This window comes from Vicia villosa, linkage group LG3 (assembly GCF_029867415.1).
Source record: "Vicia villosa cultivar HV-30 ecotype Madison, WI linkage group LG3, Vvil1.0, whole genome shotgun sequence".
NCBI classification, from domain to species: domain Eukaryota; kingdom Viridiplantae; phylum Streptophyta; class Magnoliopsida; order Fabales; family Fabaceae; genus Vicia; species Vicia villosa.
Window position 1 is genome coordinate 90,417,226 of NC_081182.1, and position 16,724 is coordinate 90,433,949.

General features: G+C 35.5%; 1 protein-coding gene across 1 annotated transcript; it reads right to left on the bottom strand.

The window, feature by feature from the left end:
- Positions 1 to 398: 398 nt before the first annotated feature.
- Positions 399 to 1,190, bottom strand: LOC131656324 (agamous-like MADS-box protein AGL80). Its single transcript, XM_058926060.1, has one exon. It carries the CDS (start codon positions 1,152 to 1,154, stop codon positions 522 to 524), a length of 633 nt encoding a protein of 210 aa, XP_058782043.1. The 5' UTR covers positions 1,155 to 1,190; the 3' UTR covers positions 399 to 521.
- Between the last annotated feature and the right edge of the window lie 15,534 nt (positions 1,191 to 16,724).

Consider the following 16,724-nt stretch of genomic DNA (forward strand, 5'->3'; position numbering starts at 1 on the left):
TTTATTTCAGTTTGACATACTCTAGTAGTGGCTATTTCCTTCAAAGTAATGCTTGATTGTATTTAACTAAAATTTTGAGAAGATTTAAGTAAAGAAAATTTGACAATTATAAATTATATTAGTTTTGGTCAAGGTGGCCTTCATGAAAGTCCATCGAATTAAAGAGACTGAACTGGTTACTATGATGATAGTGAATCTGTAGAAACATTTTTATGGACTGTTTCTTTCCTTTATTTCTATTATTTTAAATATCATAGTATAAAGAACCCCTTCTACCACAAGGTGATGATCAGGAAGATTGTAAGAGTCGAATTACGAATTCATCAATAATACCAAAATAAAGAACAAATATCTATTCTCATATCACACTTGCTGCCAAACATTTAGATGTGTGTGTGTGAGATAAGTCATTTTATTTAATCAAACAAGTACATATACAATACTTATAATTTTAGAAGGATATAAGCTGTGAATGAATTAAAACATTGTGAGTATGCAAAACAAACATACATGATTTGATTCTACGGTTGTAGGTTCCTCCAAAATTCATCCTCAAGATTATCATCATCATTACCAATTGGCAGTGACACCGTCTCATCACCATTACCATTCGTCAAACTCAAATCCATAAACGGCAGTGGTTGTACTTCGCTTTGATTTGGATGAATAGTGTTGTTACTATGACCAGATTCCAATTTTCTACCAATCTTTTTCAAGTTCTGATCAATCATCCAAGCTAGATCATTCAAACCGGCTATCGAAAAATCGTTCTGCACCACCTTCCCAGCATTGAGACATTGAAACATCAGCATGGTTGTCTCCTTCTCTCTGTTGTCTCTCCGTTGCTTTTGAAGTTGGTTTTTACCCTTGGAAATCCTTTGTTGCAGAAAACTCTCTTGATTCACCATCCTTCTGCTTTGATCAAACTCAGGCGCTGTCTTGAATTTCGAAAGCACCTTTTCCACTCCCGACGGCGATGGCCAGATCTCTGGTTGTGGATCGTACGGGCCATAAATTATGGCGCAAGCGTCGACACCACAAAGTGTTGTTATTTCATCAACCTTCTTCACTAAACTCTTCTTCCTTTTATTGTATGTTAATTTCCTTGCCTTGTCGTTCTCAATGAAAGCAAGTTTCAACTTTCCCCTAGTCATGGTTTTGACAAGAAAATAAAATGAAAATCGATAAAGAAAAAGAAGAATGATGGTTGTGATTTTTGTTTTCTGAATAATGTGTTGTATTTATAAGAGTTCATGTTCGACATATGTACCGTGGTTAGATGCGTGTGTCTTGATTTTCCAACTGGCATTTTCTTTCAACGGTAAAATGAGTTTATTTTCATTCCAACCACATAGATACATAAAATAGAAGATTTTATGAATTTAATATATTTTCGTTTTTAAAAGGATGTATCTAGAATCGTAATCTCTAGATTCATGTACTTCGATTTATAATATGATTGGAATAATTCATAGTATTTATCAGCATTACTATTTCTCAAATTCAGCACGTGGACTATTTCATAGTGGGGAAGGATTACTGTTTGTTGGGCCGCTCCAAGCTACACATAAAGGGTGGGCCTCTTTGAATTTTGCTTTGCTTAAATATTAGAGAATTTTTTTATTGTCCCACTTACCTTCTTGTCACCTGCGGCGAATTTTTCATAATGCCCATATACTTTAGAAATACATTTCCGAAATCATCTTTTTTTAGGTAAAAAAATATTTCAAAAATACATTTTCGAAATCACCACTTCGGAGATGTATATCCGAAAAAATGTGCATTTTGCTGTTTAAACAAAACAACCCCCCATTTTCATTTTTACCCTAAAACTCAAAATTTTCACAAAATCCTTCCATTTCTCCATCCTACTATAGGAATTTGCTTTTCAAAGTTGCTCTACAACCTTCAAAGGCCACTCAAACTTCAAGTTTCAAAGCTTCCAATTTGTAAGTTTTAAATCCTTCAACTATAGGATTGAAATGCATTTTTGGATTGTTAGAAATTAGTAAAATGTTATAGGGTTTAGTTATTATACTTCAATGTGTGTGTTTAGTTAGTAAAAATTTGATTTTAAAGCATTTAGGGAGGAAATGGGTTGCTGCAAAAATGGTGTTCGCAGGGGGGTTTCAGAAGTGCATTTCCGAAAACACCTCCCTGCCCAGTTTCGGAAATGCACTTCCGAAATATACCCAGAGTTGTTTTTTTTTATTTTCTTGAGTGTTTCGCATTCTAATGGCTTTCAATTTTTTTTAGAAAAATGGCAAACAACCCAGCACGTATCAGACAGGGGAGAGACACACAAACAGCGTCGGCTAGACGCGAGCGGGCGGCGCAGCTGGCATCGACGCGGGGACATGGTAGAGTACGAGCATCCGTCCAGACAGATGGGTCTGGTTCCTTGTCTGGATCGAGGAGTCGGCTGGCTTGGGTATCTTCTTCCCGTCAGGAGGAGGTACGGAGGAGGTGAGATACCGGGAGGCGGAGGAGGAGATACCTGATGTTGATCCTCCACACGGTGAGGAGGAGGAGGAGGAGGAGGACTACCCGAGAGGGCCTAGGGACACTTCTGTGCTGATTTCCTACCATGAGCACATCGCTCGACATGTATGGGAGGGAGAGGTATTTTTATAATTTATCCGACTTTATTATTTAACCGCTTTTTATTTAGCTTTTTATTTCACATTTTCTTCACAGTCTAATTAACAATCTTTTTTATTTTTGTTTTTGTTGTAACAGGAAAAACCGACGCTAAAAATGGTGAAACACGCGCGGAAGATTTTTGTTCTCTTTAAACCAGAGGAGCAATGGTTTAATGATGTGGTGCGGGCTTCCGGTCTAGATGGGTTATGCATGACCGGGTATACCGCCATCAGCCACGGCATGTAGGGGGCTTTCGTGGAGCGGTGGCATCGGGAGACGTCTTCCTTCCACTTACCTGTTGGGGAGTTGACGATCACCTTTCACGATGTGCATTGTCTTCTCCACTTGTCTATCAGAGGGAGACTGCTGCACCATTCCCAGATCCAGAGGGTCGAGGCGATCGAGTGGATGGTAGACTATATGGGTATGGACCCATACATGACTGAGTTTGAGTGCAGGACGACGAGTGGGGCCCATATCCGGTTCTCCAGCTTGAAAGAGTTGTATGAGAACCACCTGGTGGCGGCGGCCAAGTCCGAGGAGGCGGGTAACGGCCTATTTACAGAGTATCACCGTGTCTGCGCTCTCCGATGCTAGTTCATGCTCCTGGTAGGAACTGCACTCTTTGTGGACAAGAGTGCAATCTACGTCGACGTGACCTACCTATGCTACTTCATGGACTTCACTACCATTCACCAGTGGAACTGGGGGTCAGCTATTCTGGTATACATTTACCGGAAGCTGAATGAAGCCTCCAACTAGAGGACCAGGCAGTTGACCGGATCTGCCACACTCCTGATGGTACGTTTCATTTTAATTGTTTCACATTTATTTATGGTTCGTATTTATTTTTAATACATTATCATGTTTGTGTTTCAGAGCTGGATCATCTCCTACTTCCCCCGCATCCACGGCTTCGCCATTGATCCTGCGTACGATGATGCCATGCCCAGAGCCGCCCGATACGTTCTCCAAAGGGGGAACAGTACAGTGGGACCATATCGCGGGTACCTCAACCACACAACTCACGATGACATTCGTTGGAGGCCATTCAGTGACTACACTGCTGTTGTCCCCTTTGACCGCATCGCGTTATACTCTGGCTGGTTGGCATGCGGGGCCAACACCATGGTGAGGTATCTCCCTGAGCGGTGCATGCGGCAGTTTGGACATGTGAAGATGATACCGAGGTCACCGTTTGAGGCTGCTCTCGACACAGTTACCTGAGTGGAGCTCACTGCCATATTTGAGGACTGGGAGTATCATTTGGTCCAAGAGGAGTATCGTCGCATGCAGGCCACCCAGGAGTAGCGTTGTGTAGAGGGGTACGTGACATGGTTCTATCGGGTGTCACATCCTCTGAAGACACCCGACCCTCCCAGAGCTCTTAGGCCAGCATACGAGGAGATCCTGAAGAACCAGCAGACCGAGGATGACCATGCCATTGATCTCCTGCCGATATGCCAGCGGATATAGATGCTTGGGCGGGACGCGTTGGAGCGAGGTAACATTGATCAGAGCGGTCCAGCGGCAGCCGCCGTGGTGGAGAGGATGGATGATTTATTTTTATTGGATTTTATTGTATTCTGGTTGTATTTCTTGACATTCACGTACATTTTCACACACTATTAGTATTTTATTCGGCTTGTATACATAATTCAGCTTGTATATATAATATTAGTATTTTATGTTGATATTTCGTTTAATTAAAAATACAAGAATAAACCTTGTTTAGAAAAACATAAAAAAAAAACACAATTTCTTCGTATTTCGGAAGTGCACTTCCGAAAACCCCCAAAAATGTGAAAAAGGTGTTTTCAGAATTGCATCTACGAAAACACCCCCCATTTGGGGTTTTTGGAAGTGCACTTCTGAACTCTGAAAAAATCTAGAAAAAAAACACTTCGGAGATACATTTCCGAAGCAGGGGCAACTTGGGAATTTCGCTAGGGGTGACCCCCATAGGGGGGTCAATAAAGAAAATCTCAAATATTATGATTTGAGAATTTTTATTTATATTTCTTATTTCATCCTATGCTTTTATAGTTTATCACGCGAAATTCTAAAAATGCTCCTTAAAACTAAAATTGTATTTCGCTTCGCACTATAATAGACCTGAACGTTTAATAGTTGAGAACTAACCGAAAATATACCTATGATATGGAACCGTAAGTATATTTCTGGTTCGTGGAGCAACTTAAACGTGCGCTGCCTCTTCCTCTCCCATTACAGTTTCAAACTCTAACAAAACCAAAACACTCTCCAAACTCCCTCAATTCCATTTTCATCAAATCAACCACATTTGCAACCGAAGTTGTTCGAAAGTATCAAGCACCAATAGCTCAAGCATTCAACTACAATCAATCAACAAGAAACAACCAAAATAAATCAATTAAGTTGTTTTTAACATTTTTAGAGTTTATATAAAATATACTCCAATGTGTGTTTTAGGTTAGAAATTGGAAATTTGTGGTTTGTTTTCAACATTAGGAATCATTAGTAAAGTGTTGGAAATGTATTTTTCATGACCAATGTCTATTTTGTTGTGCTCATTTATCTGGGTGGGAAGGCATTAACGTAACTCTGAAATCGCAGAAGAAATCGAAAATGCATTTCCGGTTTTCATCAAGAACAAAATCGCAAGTGCATTTCTAGTTTTGTCTGTGTCTGTTTTTCAACTTTGCATAGATCCTTCTGTTAACATTTTTTCGTTGCTTCTACAGGAGCAATGATTGGCAGAACATCTCGATTGATACACGGCAAGTTGCACAACATGCTGTTGTGCGGAGAAAAAGGAGTCAGGAAACCCAACCTCTTCCTGCCTCAAGATAGGCCGTACCGGATACACAACCTATAGCATTTTAGGCGCGATAGACCTCTGATTCTCAAGCGACACCATAGCCCTAGTCACAGCCTCCATCACAGTCTCCATCACAACCCCAAACAACACCTGAGGCGGCTCCTCGATCATCGCAGACACCTAAGCATGCTCATGAGGTTGCGCCTGAGTGTGCACCTGCATAGGTTGTGCCTGCGGCGCCTCATGCTTTTGGAGGTGGACCGTCTAATTTATCCTATCATTCTTTTTATGCTGACCAGGTTGCTAGACATATCTTGGACGAACAAGTATAAATTTTTCTATTTGATTTATATTACATTTTGAATTATGAATTATATTATTAATTTGGATTGTTGGTTCGTTGATTAATTTCGTCTACATATTTATGCAGGATTGTGATACGCTCCAGGTCATTAACCATAAAGGGAAGATCAATAGACTCGTACCACCTTTTGAGCCATGGTTTTAATGAGCATTTACTTCTATCAAGGTTGAAAGATTTGTCCCATTGTGGATATAGCATGGTCAACTGGGGTATGATTAAGGCTTTCGTTGAGAGGTGGCTCCATGAGACGTCGTCGTTTCACCTACCACATGGTGAGATGACGGTCACACTCGACGATGTCTCGTGTCTACTGCATCTTCTGATCAGAGGGAGGTTCTTGGATCATGATAGGATCGGTAAAAAGGAGGCATTGGATCTTTTGGTTGAGATGTTGGGAGTTACCCTGAGAGTTCCCTATGAGGGATTTGATGTTATAGGTGTTCTGGATGCCATCATGGCAGAGGCTCAGGAGGTTCTGTTTTACAGGAGGCAACGAAAGGACGCCTTGAGGGTGACAAGCCGACTCATCATCCTCCATACCCAGTAGTATTTGTTAATGTTTTTGTATTTTGGTTATAGTTTTTTTGTTATAGTATTTGTTTATGTCTTTCTTCCAATTGTCTTGGATGTATGAATTGTATAGTTATTTGTATTTAGTGCGAAACAACCGTAAATATATTAAAGGTAAAAATGACATATTTCTTTGCCTAAAATGTTTCTGCTACTGGTAACATTAAAACCAGAAATATATTACCGGATTAAAACCGCAAATATACTTCCAATTTTCAATGAATATTAACAAAAAAAGGTGTGTACCATAAATATACTTCTCATTTTAGAGGGGCATTTTAGGAATTGCAAAGGGTTTTTTTTTTTGCATGGATGGAATAAGAAAATCCCTAAAGATTTTAACCTGCCACCAAACCTTGATTTGGAACTCCCACATATTTCCATAATATCTACGTAATCTTTGTCAAAATTTTATCAAAAAAAGTGAAAAAAATTCGGTAGAACATATAAAATATTAGTAGAAATTAAAATATTTGATAGTGTATATGAGAAATTCAAGGGATCGGATATGTTAACAATTTGGTATGTTATGGAACATAAGGAATTTTTAAAAGTACCTATACTTACCAGATTTTTTGATTAAAGATAAAAAATTCAGTAGTTTAACAAGTATCAGTTTTTTCAAAACAGTCGCCAATCACTACCCAAAAAAAACCTCTAGTTATCAAGTGAATATCACCTCGCAAATGTAAAAAAAACACCATGTAACTAAACTATTGCGAGGAAGACCAAACATCCTGCAAAAATGTTAGTCGCAACTTGTTGAAGGGTGAAATTCACGTTGCAACGTTGCTAAATGAAAATCACGCCGCAACGTTACTAGGTATAATTCACTTCAGAACTCCTTTCCCAAAAATTAGAGAAATGCAAAGCAGCTGGTGTCTGAAGGGCATGCATGATGTAACGTGACATTTATTTTCAAGGTGAAAATCACCTCACAAAATTTGTATTTGCAGGGTGAAAAATACCTTGCAAAATTTAAATTAGCTAAATGATTTACACAATGCAAAATGTAATTGATATAATACAAAATTTATATTTATATTATTACAAATATTAATTTTAATATTTATAATAATCTAAATAAAATAAATAATAAAATTCAGAAATTAATTGAAAAAATTTAAATTTATAAAAAATTAAAATATTTAAATTCATAACTAGTTAAATAAATCCATAATTAATTAAATTCAAAATATGAAAATTATAATGGATATTCATTCTCATTCTCGTCTACCGCTCTCTAGCCACCAAAAGCTTGTTGATGAAGCATATATTCTTGCATTTTTTTTGTTGTGTAGCTTTTATTTGCTCAGGTGAAACTCTCGATGCTTCTTCTAACTGAATTTGTCTTTTTCTCATTTCTTCCATTTCAGCATTTTTTTGCAGCTTTACATGTCGCGGCTCTATGTGCTACTTCACTTTGAACTAACTATCTAACTGTTTTAGCAATTTTAGGGGTTAATGTTGGAGGACGTGAAGACCTTCCCCCGTCTGCAATTCTCCTAAATAAAGACCTATTATCCCCTTTTCTATAGTTAGAGGCTAAAGGTTTACTACCATAATTTTTTCAATTTTTATTCTTTCCACTAGATGATTCTATATAAAGATGAAAATCAATAGCTGGATCTAAAGGATGTTGGCCCCATGGACCACCTAACTCAGGATGTTGAGATAAAAATGTTCCCTTCCGTCTACGGTACTCCTCCTACACATGCGTAAAATTTTAAATTAAATAATGGAGTTTAGACAATTTATTTAATTAACAGGATTGTAAATGCAATAAAGGTTATCATCGAGCAAGGATTAGTTCAACAAAGAAGTTCCCCCATAGATGCACTCAAGAGGTATCTAGTCATAAAGGGGTTCATCTTAGAACATAGCAAAGCTTACAAGGACACTCTACGATAACTTGAGGGGCAAGGGTCAGTCCAACTGGGGAAATATCCTGAACAAGCGTATAATCGATGTGTCGCATATGAAAACACCTGTTTTATAGCTTCCCTCATCTCCCCATCTCCGTCTGTTACAACTTCTTCTGGGTATTTATCGTCCATGCATTCTAAAAAAACACTCCAACAACCACTTATACATATATGTCGTTTCATCTGACACCAATTTAGCACCAAAAATAATTGTTTGAGAGTGGTGGTTACACCTTGAAAATATAACTAATGGCTAGTTGTTTTTGTTCTTCTTGTAAGTCGTGTCGAATGCAACCACATCACTGAAACAAAAAAAGTCAGATCTACTGCTCCCATCATCCCAAAAAGAGACTTCATTTTCCCATCACTGGTGACGGCATATTTAGCATATAGCATGGGATCAGCAGATGAATTCACATGTAGATAATTTAAAGCACCGACAACGTCACCATCTTTAATAGTAACACACATTTTTTAATCAAAATAATTGTACAAATCCTTCTTTGTAAATCCAACACAATCGTATCCACCCTTTTGAGCAACCATGTACCCCATTAGTTGACAAGTTCTAATTCCATGTGACTGAAGACTATCAGTCTGAACTCTATCTACTTCAGAAATGTCACGATAAATGGGGTGTAAGTTTATAAACATAGTTGGGGTTAATTCATGGTTGTGAGCCTCTTCAAAAAAAAGACACTACATATTTATCATTGTCGGCTTTGTAATGCACACGAAGCCTAGCGGGACATTTAGTGCGGGTCGTAGGTCTGTTTTCTCTTTTCCTATCAACCCTTCTAAAGTGTTTCATCTCTCTTAGACCGTGTCTATTGCATACAAACTGCCTCATTACTGTTATTTTACCACCCTCAGTCCCTCTTGTCCTAACATCACTTTTCCTATAGGAAAATCCTTTGCATTTACCATACTTAAAATAAAATTCATTAGCTTCATCAATTGTACCGAGTTCCATAACACGAATTTCATCAGCAGTAAGGGCATTAATATTCACCTTTCTATCACCTACAACTGCATCTAATTCGACAAAATCTTTGTTGTGACTATTACCATGGCAATGACTATCATTTGAACTTTGGAACGCACTAGACACTGAATTGCTGTCATCCTGAGCGTAGTCTGATTCAACATCAGATTCATCATTGTTGGAATCAAAATGGTCGTAGTTTTCCATAGTAAGCCTAAATTAAAACATTTGTTAATACACCAAAACCAAACATAAATCAGAGTACCTAATTTCCTATTCAAACCAAGCATAGTCCTTAGTTGTTAAAATTTAAATCAAATTTAATACCTAATCTGAATTATCACAATTTTAAACACAAAAAAACTCAACATCAACCTCAATTCCTTATTTCTTAATTAAATCAAGGGACCTGATTCAAAGGTAACTACCAAATTTAAAATCATCAAATATTAAATCTGTTGGAAATAAATGTCACTAGAAAGGGGAGGTTTGAATAGTGACCTCTTAAAAATTTAGTTTATGTGTGTGAGTAAGATCTAATGAAATATAAGACTGGTAATAAAGAACACACAAAGGTTTATACTGGTTCACCAAAAGGGTTAGTCCAGTCCTCACACACAATGAGATTTTCTTATATCTTACACATTTATCCTTTAAAGAGGGATAAAAATGTTATACTTTACACAACCTCAAAAGGCTTTTACACACACTAAAGTATCACTTTAGAACTTTCTTTCTCTCTTTTTACAATCAAGATTTTATATCTCTTGAGGATATACAAAAGTATTTAATGGATGATTTGAAGATGATTCACTATTTGGCAGTGATAAGATTTCTTCTTTTTCTTATGAATAAGATAAGCTTTTTGACTTTGATTCAAAATGAGATTAAGCTTGAATGTCAAAGTAGTTTTGTTCTTTGCAAGAGGTGCTAGTTATATAGGAGCTTGAAGGAACATGTCTGTTTGTACTTGCAAGACAATAAAAAATCTTTCTTAGCTGGATGTGTACTTTAAGGAGACCAGAAGACAGTCCTTTGAGTAGATGAGCAATTTGTCTTAGCTGGATGTGTACTTTGAGGATTAAGAAGATAGTCCTTTGAGTAGATGATCATTATCTTTTGAATAGATGCACGTTGGTTTATTTTGATTGGATGGAATATGCTGTTATTTGAACCAAATGCTTCTGCCAATGTTTTGATAAGATCATGTTAATGCTAAAACAAAATATATAAGATCTAATAATACGAGGACCTGCAAGAACACTTGTTAGAGGAGATAGGATGATAACATGTTGTCCTCAAAACTCAGAAAGGTTTCAACAAAATCCATGTAAATAAAACAAATTAAGGCATAAACCCTAATTCCCAATTTGAATTCAAATTTAACACTTCCATTTATACTTTATTTGAAATTAGTTAATCTTAATCATTAATTTCAAACAAATATAACATTTTTTTCAAATTTAGCTTAGCAACCGCATGATCGATACGAACACAATCAAATTTTTGATCGTGTTATGTTTGTTGTGCGATTTAATGGGACAGCCTCAAAGGAACAGGGACGAACATGATGAATGTTGTGCTGATGTTCGTCTGCAGTGTTGATAAAGAATACAAGTTAAGAGAGAAACAAGAAAAATTGAGGATGAGATATTTTTAATTTTTATTGATAACAATACCTCGAAGGAATTTAAACATCTACAGGTTGATTAGGACACAAGTTACAAAATCAATTAATTGAAAAAACTAAATTTTCATACTTGTAACTAGTTACAAAATACATGAAATCGGTTACAGTTGAAACAAAAACAATTTCATAATCGTGGTAACTAGTTATAGTAACCGGTTACTACGAATACGTAATCGGTTACTGCAAATACGTAACCGGTTACACCAACTCCAGTATCACTTTTTCTCAACTTATTTGACTTTTTCCCATACTTGTAACAGGGTACACCCCGTGATAATCGGCTACAACACTTGAATTTACTACAATATGCATTGCTCATGGCAACACTTTTTTAGGCAACATGTGAAAATTGATGCCTAAAAAACGATCAGCCAAGGTTTTTTGTTTTTTGCTGAGACAATTCTCGCAACACCTTACAAATATTCCCTAAAATACTTCTGGAAATGATTTTTAAGTGTTTCTACAATTTATCTTTGACAATAACTGAAAAATGTCCCCTTGAATACTTTTGGAAACAATTCTATATTGTTGCATTATTCTTAACAAGAGATTACATTTTTTCAGAAGTTGCATAAAAATTTCAACGACCAAAAACTTAGGCAGCATCTTTCCCTCCAGACATCATAAAATTAATGCAAAAGAACAAACAAATCGACTTTTAGGAAAAACCGATAAAACATATCAATTAAAAAAAGCCTCATATAGTAACATATTCTGGGAATTCATATAAAATAACCTACAAGTCGGTTTTTGGACATAACTGATGTAATAGATTAGTTAATAATTAAAAAAAAACAGGATATTTGAAAATGTTGATGCAAAAGATATTACCCCTCGGTTGGACAATATAACATAGAGCAACACAAATAAAAATAAAAATAAAAATAAAACATAAAATGCATTAATTGTGATTCGAAACAAGTTTCCATAGCAGTTATATTCCCGCTATTTTTTGTAATAACCGAGGGTATGGGTTATATATATTTTTTAAAAATGATGGTGCTGCCAGGACATATATCTCAATTATTGGTGAGTCGAGGTGAACGCTTTGTCATGAAACATAAATATTGTAGTTGTGCAAAGAAATAGGTTGTCACTTCCAAGTAGCTAGTTTGACTAATATTATATCTTCTATTATATCGAGATGATGAGTTTTAGGCTTAACTTTGAATATAGGAATTCCTAGATAAAATGGTGTCAGTTCAACTTGAATCCAAGTATATCTACAATATGCCTAACCTAGATCCAGAAGTACCTCCACCATAAAACTTAGTTTAGTTGGAATGATGTGTTGACTTGAATTATGACCATATTCTTGAAGACGATGGTTAATAACTTGAGCATTTTTCTAGGTAGCTTTGCAAAATATCATAAGGTCATCTACAAGTATAGTGTGGCTAGGAAGAGTTATTCTACCAACTGATATGCATATCAAATTACCTTGATCCACCAAAATAGATCATTTTCCACACATGAAATGTTGGGTTATAAACTAATTCGCAAAGTATTTTAAAACCACCTACAAATATAATAAGAGTGTTTTTAATATGCTAATTTGCATGAATTCTTAAAACCACATTAACCTCTTGAATTTACTGATATTTCAATTGTTTTTTTTTGTAATATGCAATAATTTAATAAAAGGGTACTCCAACCTATTACAAATAACACAACCTAATCTTCCTAAAGCAAAGAAGGGGTAAAATGTTCCAATTAGAAAAAGGGTAATTTGGGATAAGTCATTTATGGATTAAATAAATGTTAGCCATAAATAAATTATTATAGTAGTAAGTGGTAACTTTTTTTGCAAATGTATTGACAACTTCAAACAAAAGACTCTTTTTTTATTCAATCAAACCAGTACATAAACAAAATTAATTTTGGAATCATATAAACTGTGACTAAAACACTGGGTATGCAAAACAAACATACATGATTTCACTCAAGGTTGTAGGTTATCCAAAATTCACTCTCAAGATTTTAATCATCATTACCATTCGTCAAATCCAAAAACGATTCCCTTTGAATGTTGTCACAGTTATTCATCTGAATTTCCCCATTATTAATATCATCTGCTTCCAACCTTCTAGCAATGTTCTTCAAGCTATGGTCAATAAATGAAGCAAGAGAATTCAAATCAACACCTGACATATTGTGGTCCCCAACTTTTCCAGCATTGAAACATTGAAACATGACCATCATCATCTCTTTCTCCATATTCTCTCTCATTTGCTTCTTTAGTTTTTCTTTAACCTTGGAAACTCTTTGTTTGAGGAAAATCTCTTGATTCATCGTTTTCTTGCTTTGCTCAAATTTGGGCACTATCATGAATTTTAAGAGCACCTATTCCTGTATGCTGCTTTCCTTGCAACATCATTCACAATAAAAGCCAATTTCACTTTTCTTCTACCCATTTTTGTGACTATAGATGGGAAACGAAAGTTGAAAGACAAAAAAAAAAGGTAAAGTCGATTGTTTTGAATGATGTGATGCTAATTATTTGTATATAACCATGTACCTAGGAAAAACCATATGATATACTTGGATCCATAAAATAAGTAACTAGCAACAAACACTAAGAAAAGGAAATTATTTTATTTATTATGAAGGCATTATATTTTGGATCCTCAAGAGATGTGCCTGTTGTTTCTCGATAATTTGAATTGGCATTATGTTTGGTAAAACTAGTAGAGTAGCAATTTGTTAGATAGGATTTGTAACTTGTAAAAGAAAGTAGGTGAAAGTTCTATTTGACAATGGAGCATGTTGAGTTGAAATGTTTCAACATCTAGACAACATGTCGAAGAAGTTGTCCTATGCAAGCCATTCAACATCGCGCCTGAACTTAATTGTTAATTGGATCAGACTCAACAAATAATATAATGCAACATATTATGGAAATATTTTGCAATCTTATGTGGCGCTCAAGTTAAGGATAAACGTATTTATTTTTCATCTATGATTTCAAGATATGTGATTAGTTATTAAATATGGAGAATATTTAAGATTCTAATATTTGAAGCACTATTTTCATGGATAAGATTGTGGAGAATATTTTGGAGTGCTTTTCGCAGCTAGTCCAATCTTTGTGGAGAATATCTTGGAGTGTTTCTAGAAGCTAAAATTGTGGAGACATTTTAGGAAACAAATGATTGAAGTCCTAACTTTAAGGAGAATGTTTTGGAGCGTTTCTAGCATGGATTCTAGCATACCTCAAACACATTTTCAAAACTCAAATACAAATGAAACAAATCGATCAATCCCCTTCTATGTCCATCTGCATTTTTTCTAAGTTTTTTGGCATTTTGTGATTTTTCTTCCCATTTGAAATAGATCAAAAACTCACTAATCGAGTCCCAAATAGGCCCAAAACACACGGCATATTTTAGTACTAGAATCAAAAAAACTTTTTTCACACTCAACACATAAAGATTTCACATATACAACATCAAATCCATCATCAATCAACATGCTTTTCCAAAAATGTTCACATATTCATTTCAATATTCCAAATCTGAATTTATTCGTATAATCACATGTATCCATGGGCGAAGCTAGGCCCCGGCTAGGGTGGGCCATTGCCCAGGCTGTGGCCCAAAGATATTTTGAACTAGAGTAAAAAAAAGGTAAATATTAAATTTAAAAAAGGGAAAATAAGGAAAAAAAGAAAGAGTGGAAAGACTCAAGGACAGAAATTTAAACGAAGAAAAGAAAAAGAGACACAGAGCACGCACAGTACTCTGGACAAAACGGCAGTAGCAGCGCGACCCACCGGCTTCGACACCGGCCACCTCTCCCTCCGAGTCTCCGACGACGTCCCCACCTCCCTTCGAGTCTGACAGTTCATGTCCGACGCGAATTGCCACTCGCAACCTCCGACGAAACTTCGGTACTCTTTTGCTTTTCCTTTTTCTTGTTTCATGATTATTTTGCTTGTGGGTTTGTTGTTAGAAAAGAAATTTTGAGTTTTTGTTTTGAGGAAGAAGAAGAAAAGAATGCAGGTGTGGGTTTGGATTTATTGTTATTGATTTTTCTGCATAATTGGGTTTGGGTTTATTATTGTTATTGATTTTTCTGCTTCAGATGATCTATCAATCTTGGCCAATTCAATCCTTAGAGAGGTTCTCTTTACTATTTAGAAGGAAAAACCAAGTGTATTTTCTCCTGCGAGACCAACAGAGTTCTTGAAAAATTACAAATCTAGCTTGAAGTTCTTGGCTTATCTAGAAGGTAGTAGTCATATCTAATCTTACTTTTCACCTTGAGAAACAAAAAGAATGACGTGGTCTTCAAGTGTCAAACAATTTTGTTTATTAAAGACATGTTTTAACAATATATTTTTTAAGCTTATTGATACAAGTAATAGTATATATATTCACTAATATATTCAATTATTATCATGTTTGACAGTTGTAACTTATGAATTTGTTGCAACTTATTGTATTTGTTGCAATTTATTGGGTTTATTGTTATTGATTGTTTGATTTGTTTTATTCAATTATAGAGATTAGGAGATTTTTGGTTAATAGAGAAAGTATTGAGAATGTGAATGTTCAGAAGATATTCAAGTTACTTTATGATATTGATATTATTCAAAAAATGCACCGCAAATAAGTATCGGAATGAACATTTGTCTCATGATTTTATTTAACACCTTATTGTAAAGTTATCTTTCACCTCTTTTATTCTTTTTTATGACTATTTATATATTATATACAATGAATTTGCGGTATTTAAATGTTTGTCTAATGCCCAGGCTTTATAACTTTTCTGGCTTCGCCACTGCATGTATCCACAATCAAACATTCATATTCAAACAACACAAGTGAGACAAGTTTTTCCCAAATAATCTCAAGGTTCATGATCATCATCATAAATGAAAGAAAAATGAAAAGAAACAGAAAAGAGGATAAATCATCCTCTCCATCCTTCACTCTTAAACACCCATATCATAAAAAAATTCCCCGTTACCTCGATTTCGCATAAAACTTCAAGCTATGACGCCTTACTATATATATGCTTACTCTAATTCTCTTTTCTATTTAAATAATCCTATTTTACTTTCATTAAATCTAATAAATTCTCATCAACTCTTGACAACTCTCTCCTTATTCCACTAGTTTTATAAAAATCATATTTTCCTCCCAAAATCTAAATTTCTCCATATTCTCTATTAATTTAATTGAATAAAATCCTAAATAATTCTAATAAAACTCAATAATCTCAAAAATTATAATTAAATTAAATTAAACCAAGCACTCTAAATTTAATTAAAAATATTAAATTAAAAAACCAGGATGTTAAATTCCACGCCCCGACGTGGCTAAAGAAGGAAAAGGCAAGCTGCAAAAATAAGAGGTGGGAAAACTTCTCGGTTATAACCATATACTTTAAGACACTTTGGTTATTTCTATTGCTCCTAGGTCACATTGTGGTGTCGTTTTCTTTACCTCCCCGTTTTACTTGGGAGGACGGCACGCTAGACCCTTCACGCGGAATTTGGAAGGAGAATGTGCCCGTGGCGGGATGAATTTTGTTTCAGTTCTTCCTACGATATCACACGAACTTTTTAATTATCCTACGAGTAGGAGAGGGGAAAAGGATATCAAATAAACCCTAGGAGTTTGCTAAGTGTGGGGATTCACCTAGACTAGAAATTATGGAGTCTGGGAGGTCGGCTATACATAGGGAACAGTTAAAGCACCCTACATATCCGTAGTACTCTACGGGAACCTTCTTTGTGTCTA

What these genes read in the sequence shown, in the direction of transcription:
- LOC131656324 (XM_058926060.1), bottom strand. Translation starts at nt 1,154, where the DNA reads ATGACTAGGGGAAAGTTGAAACTTGCTTTCATTGAGAACGACAAGGCA.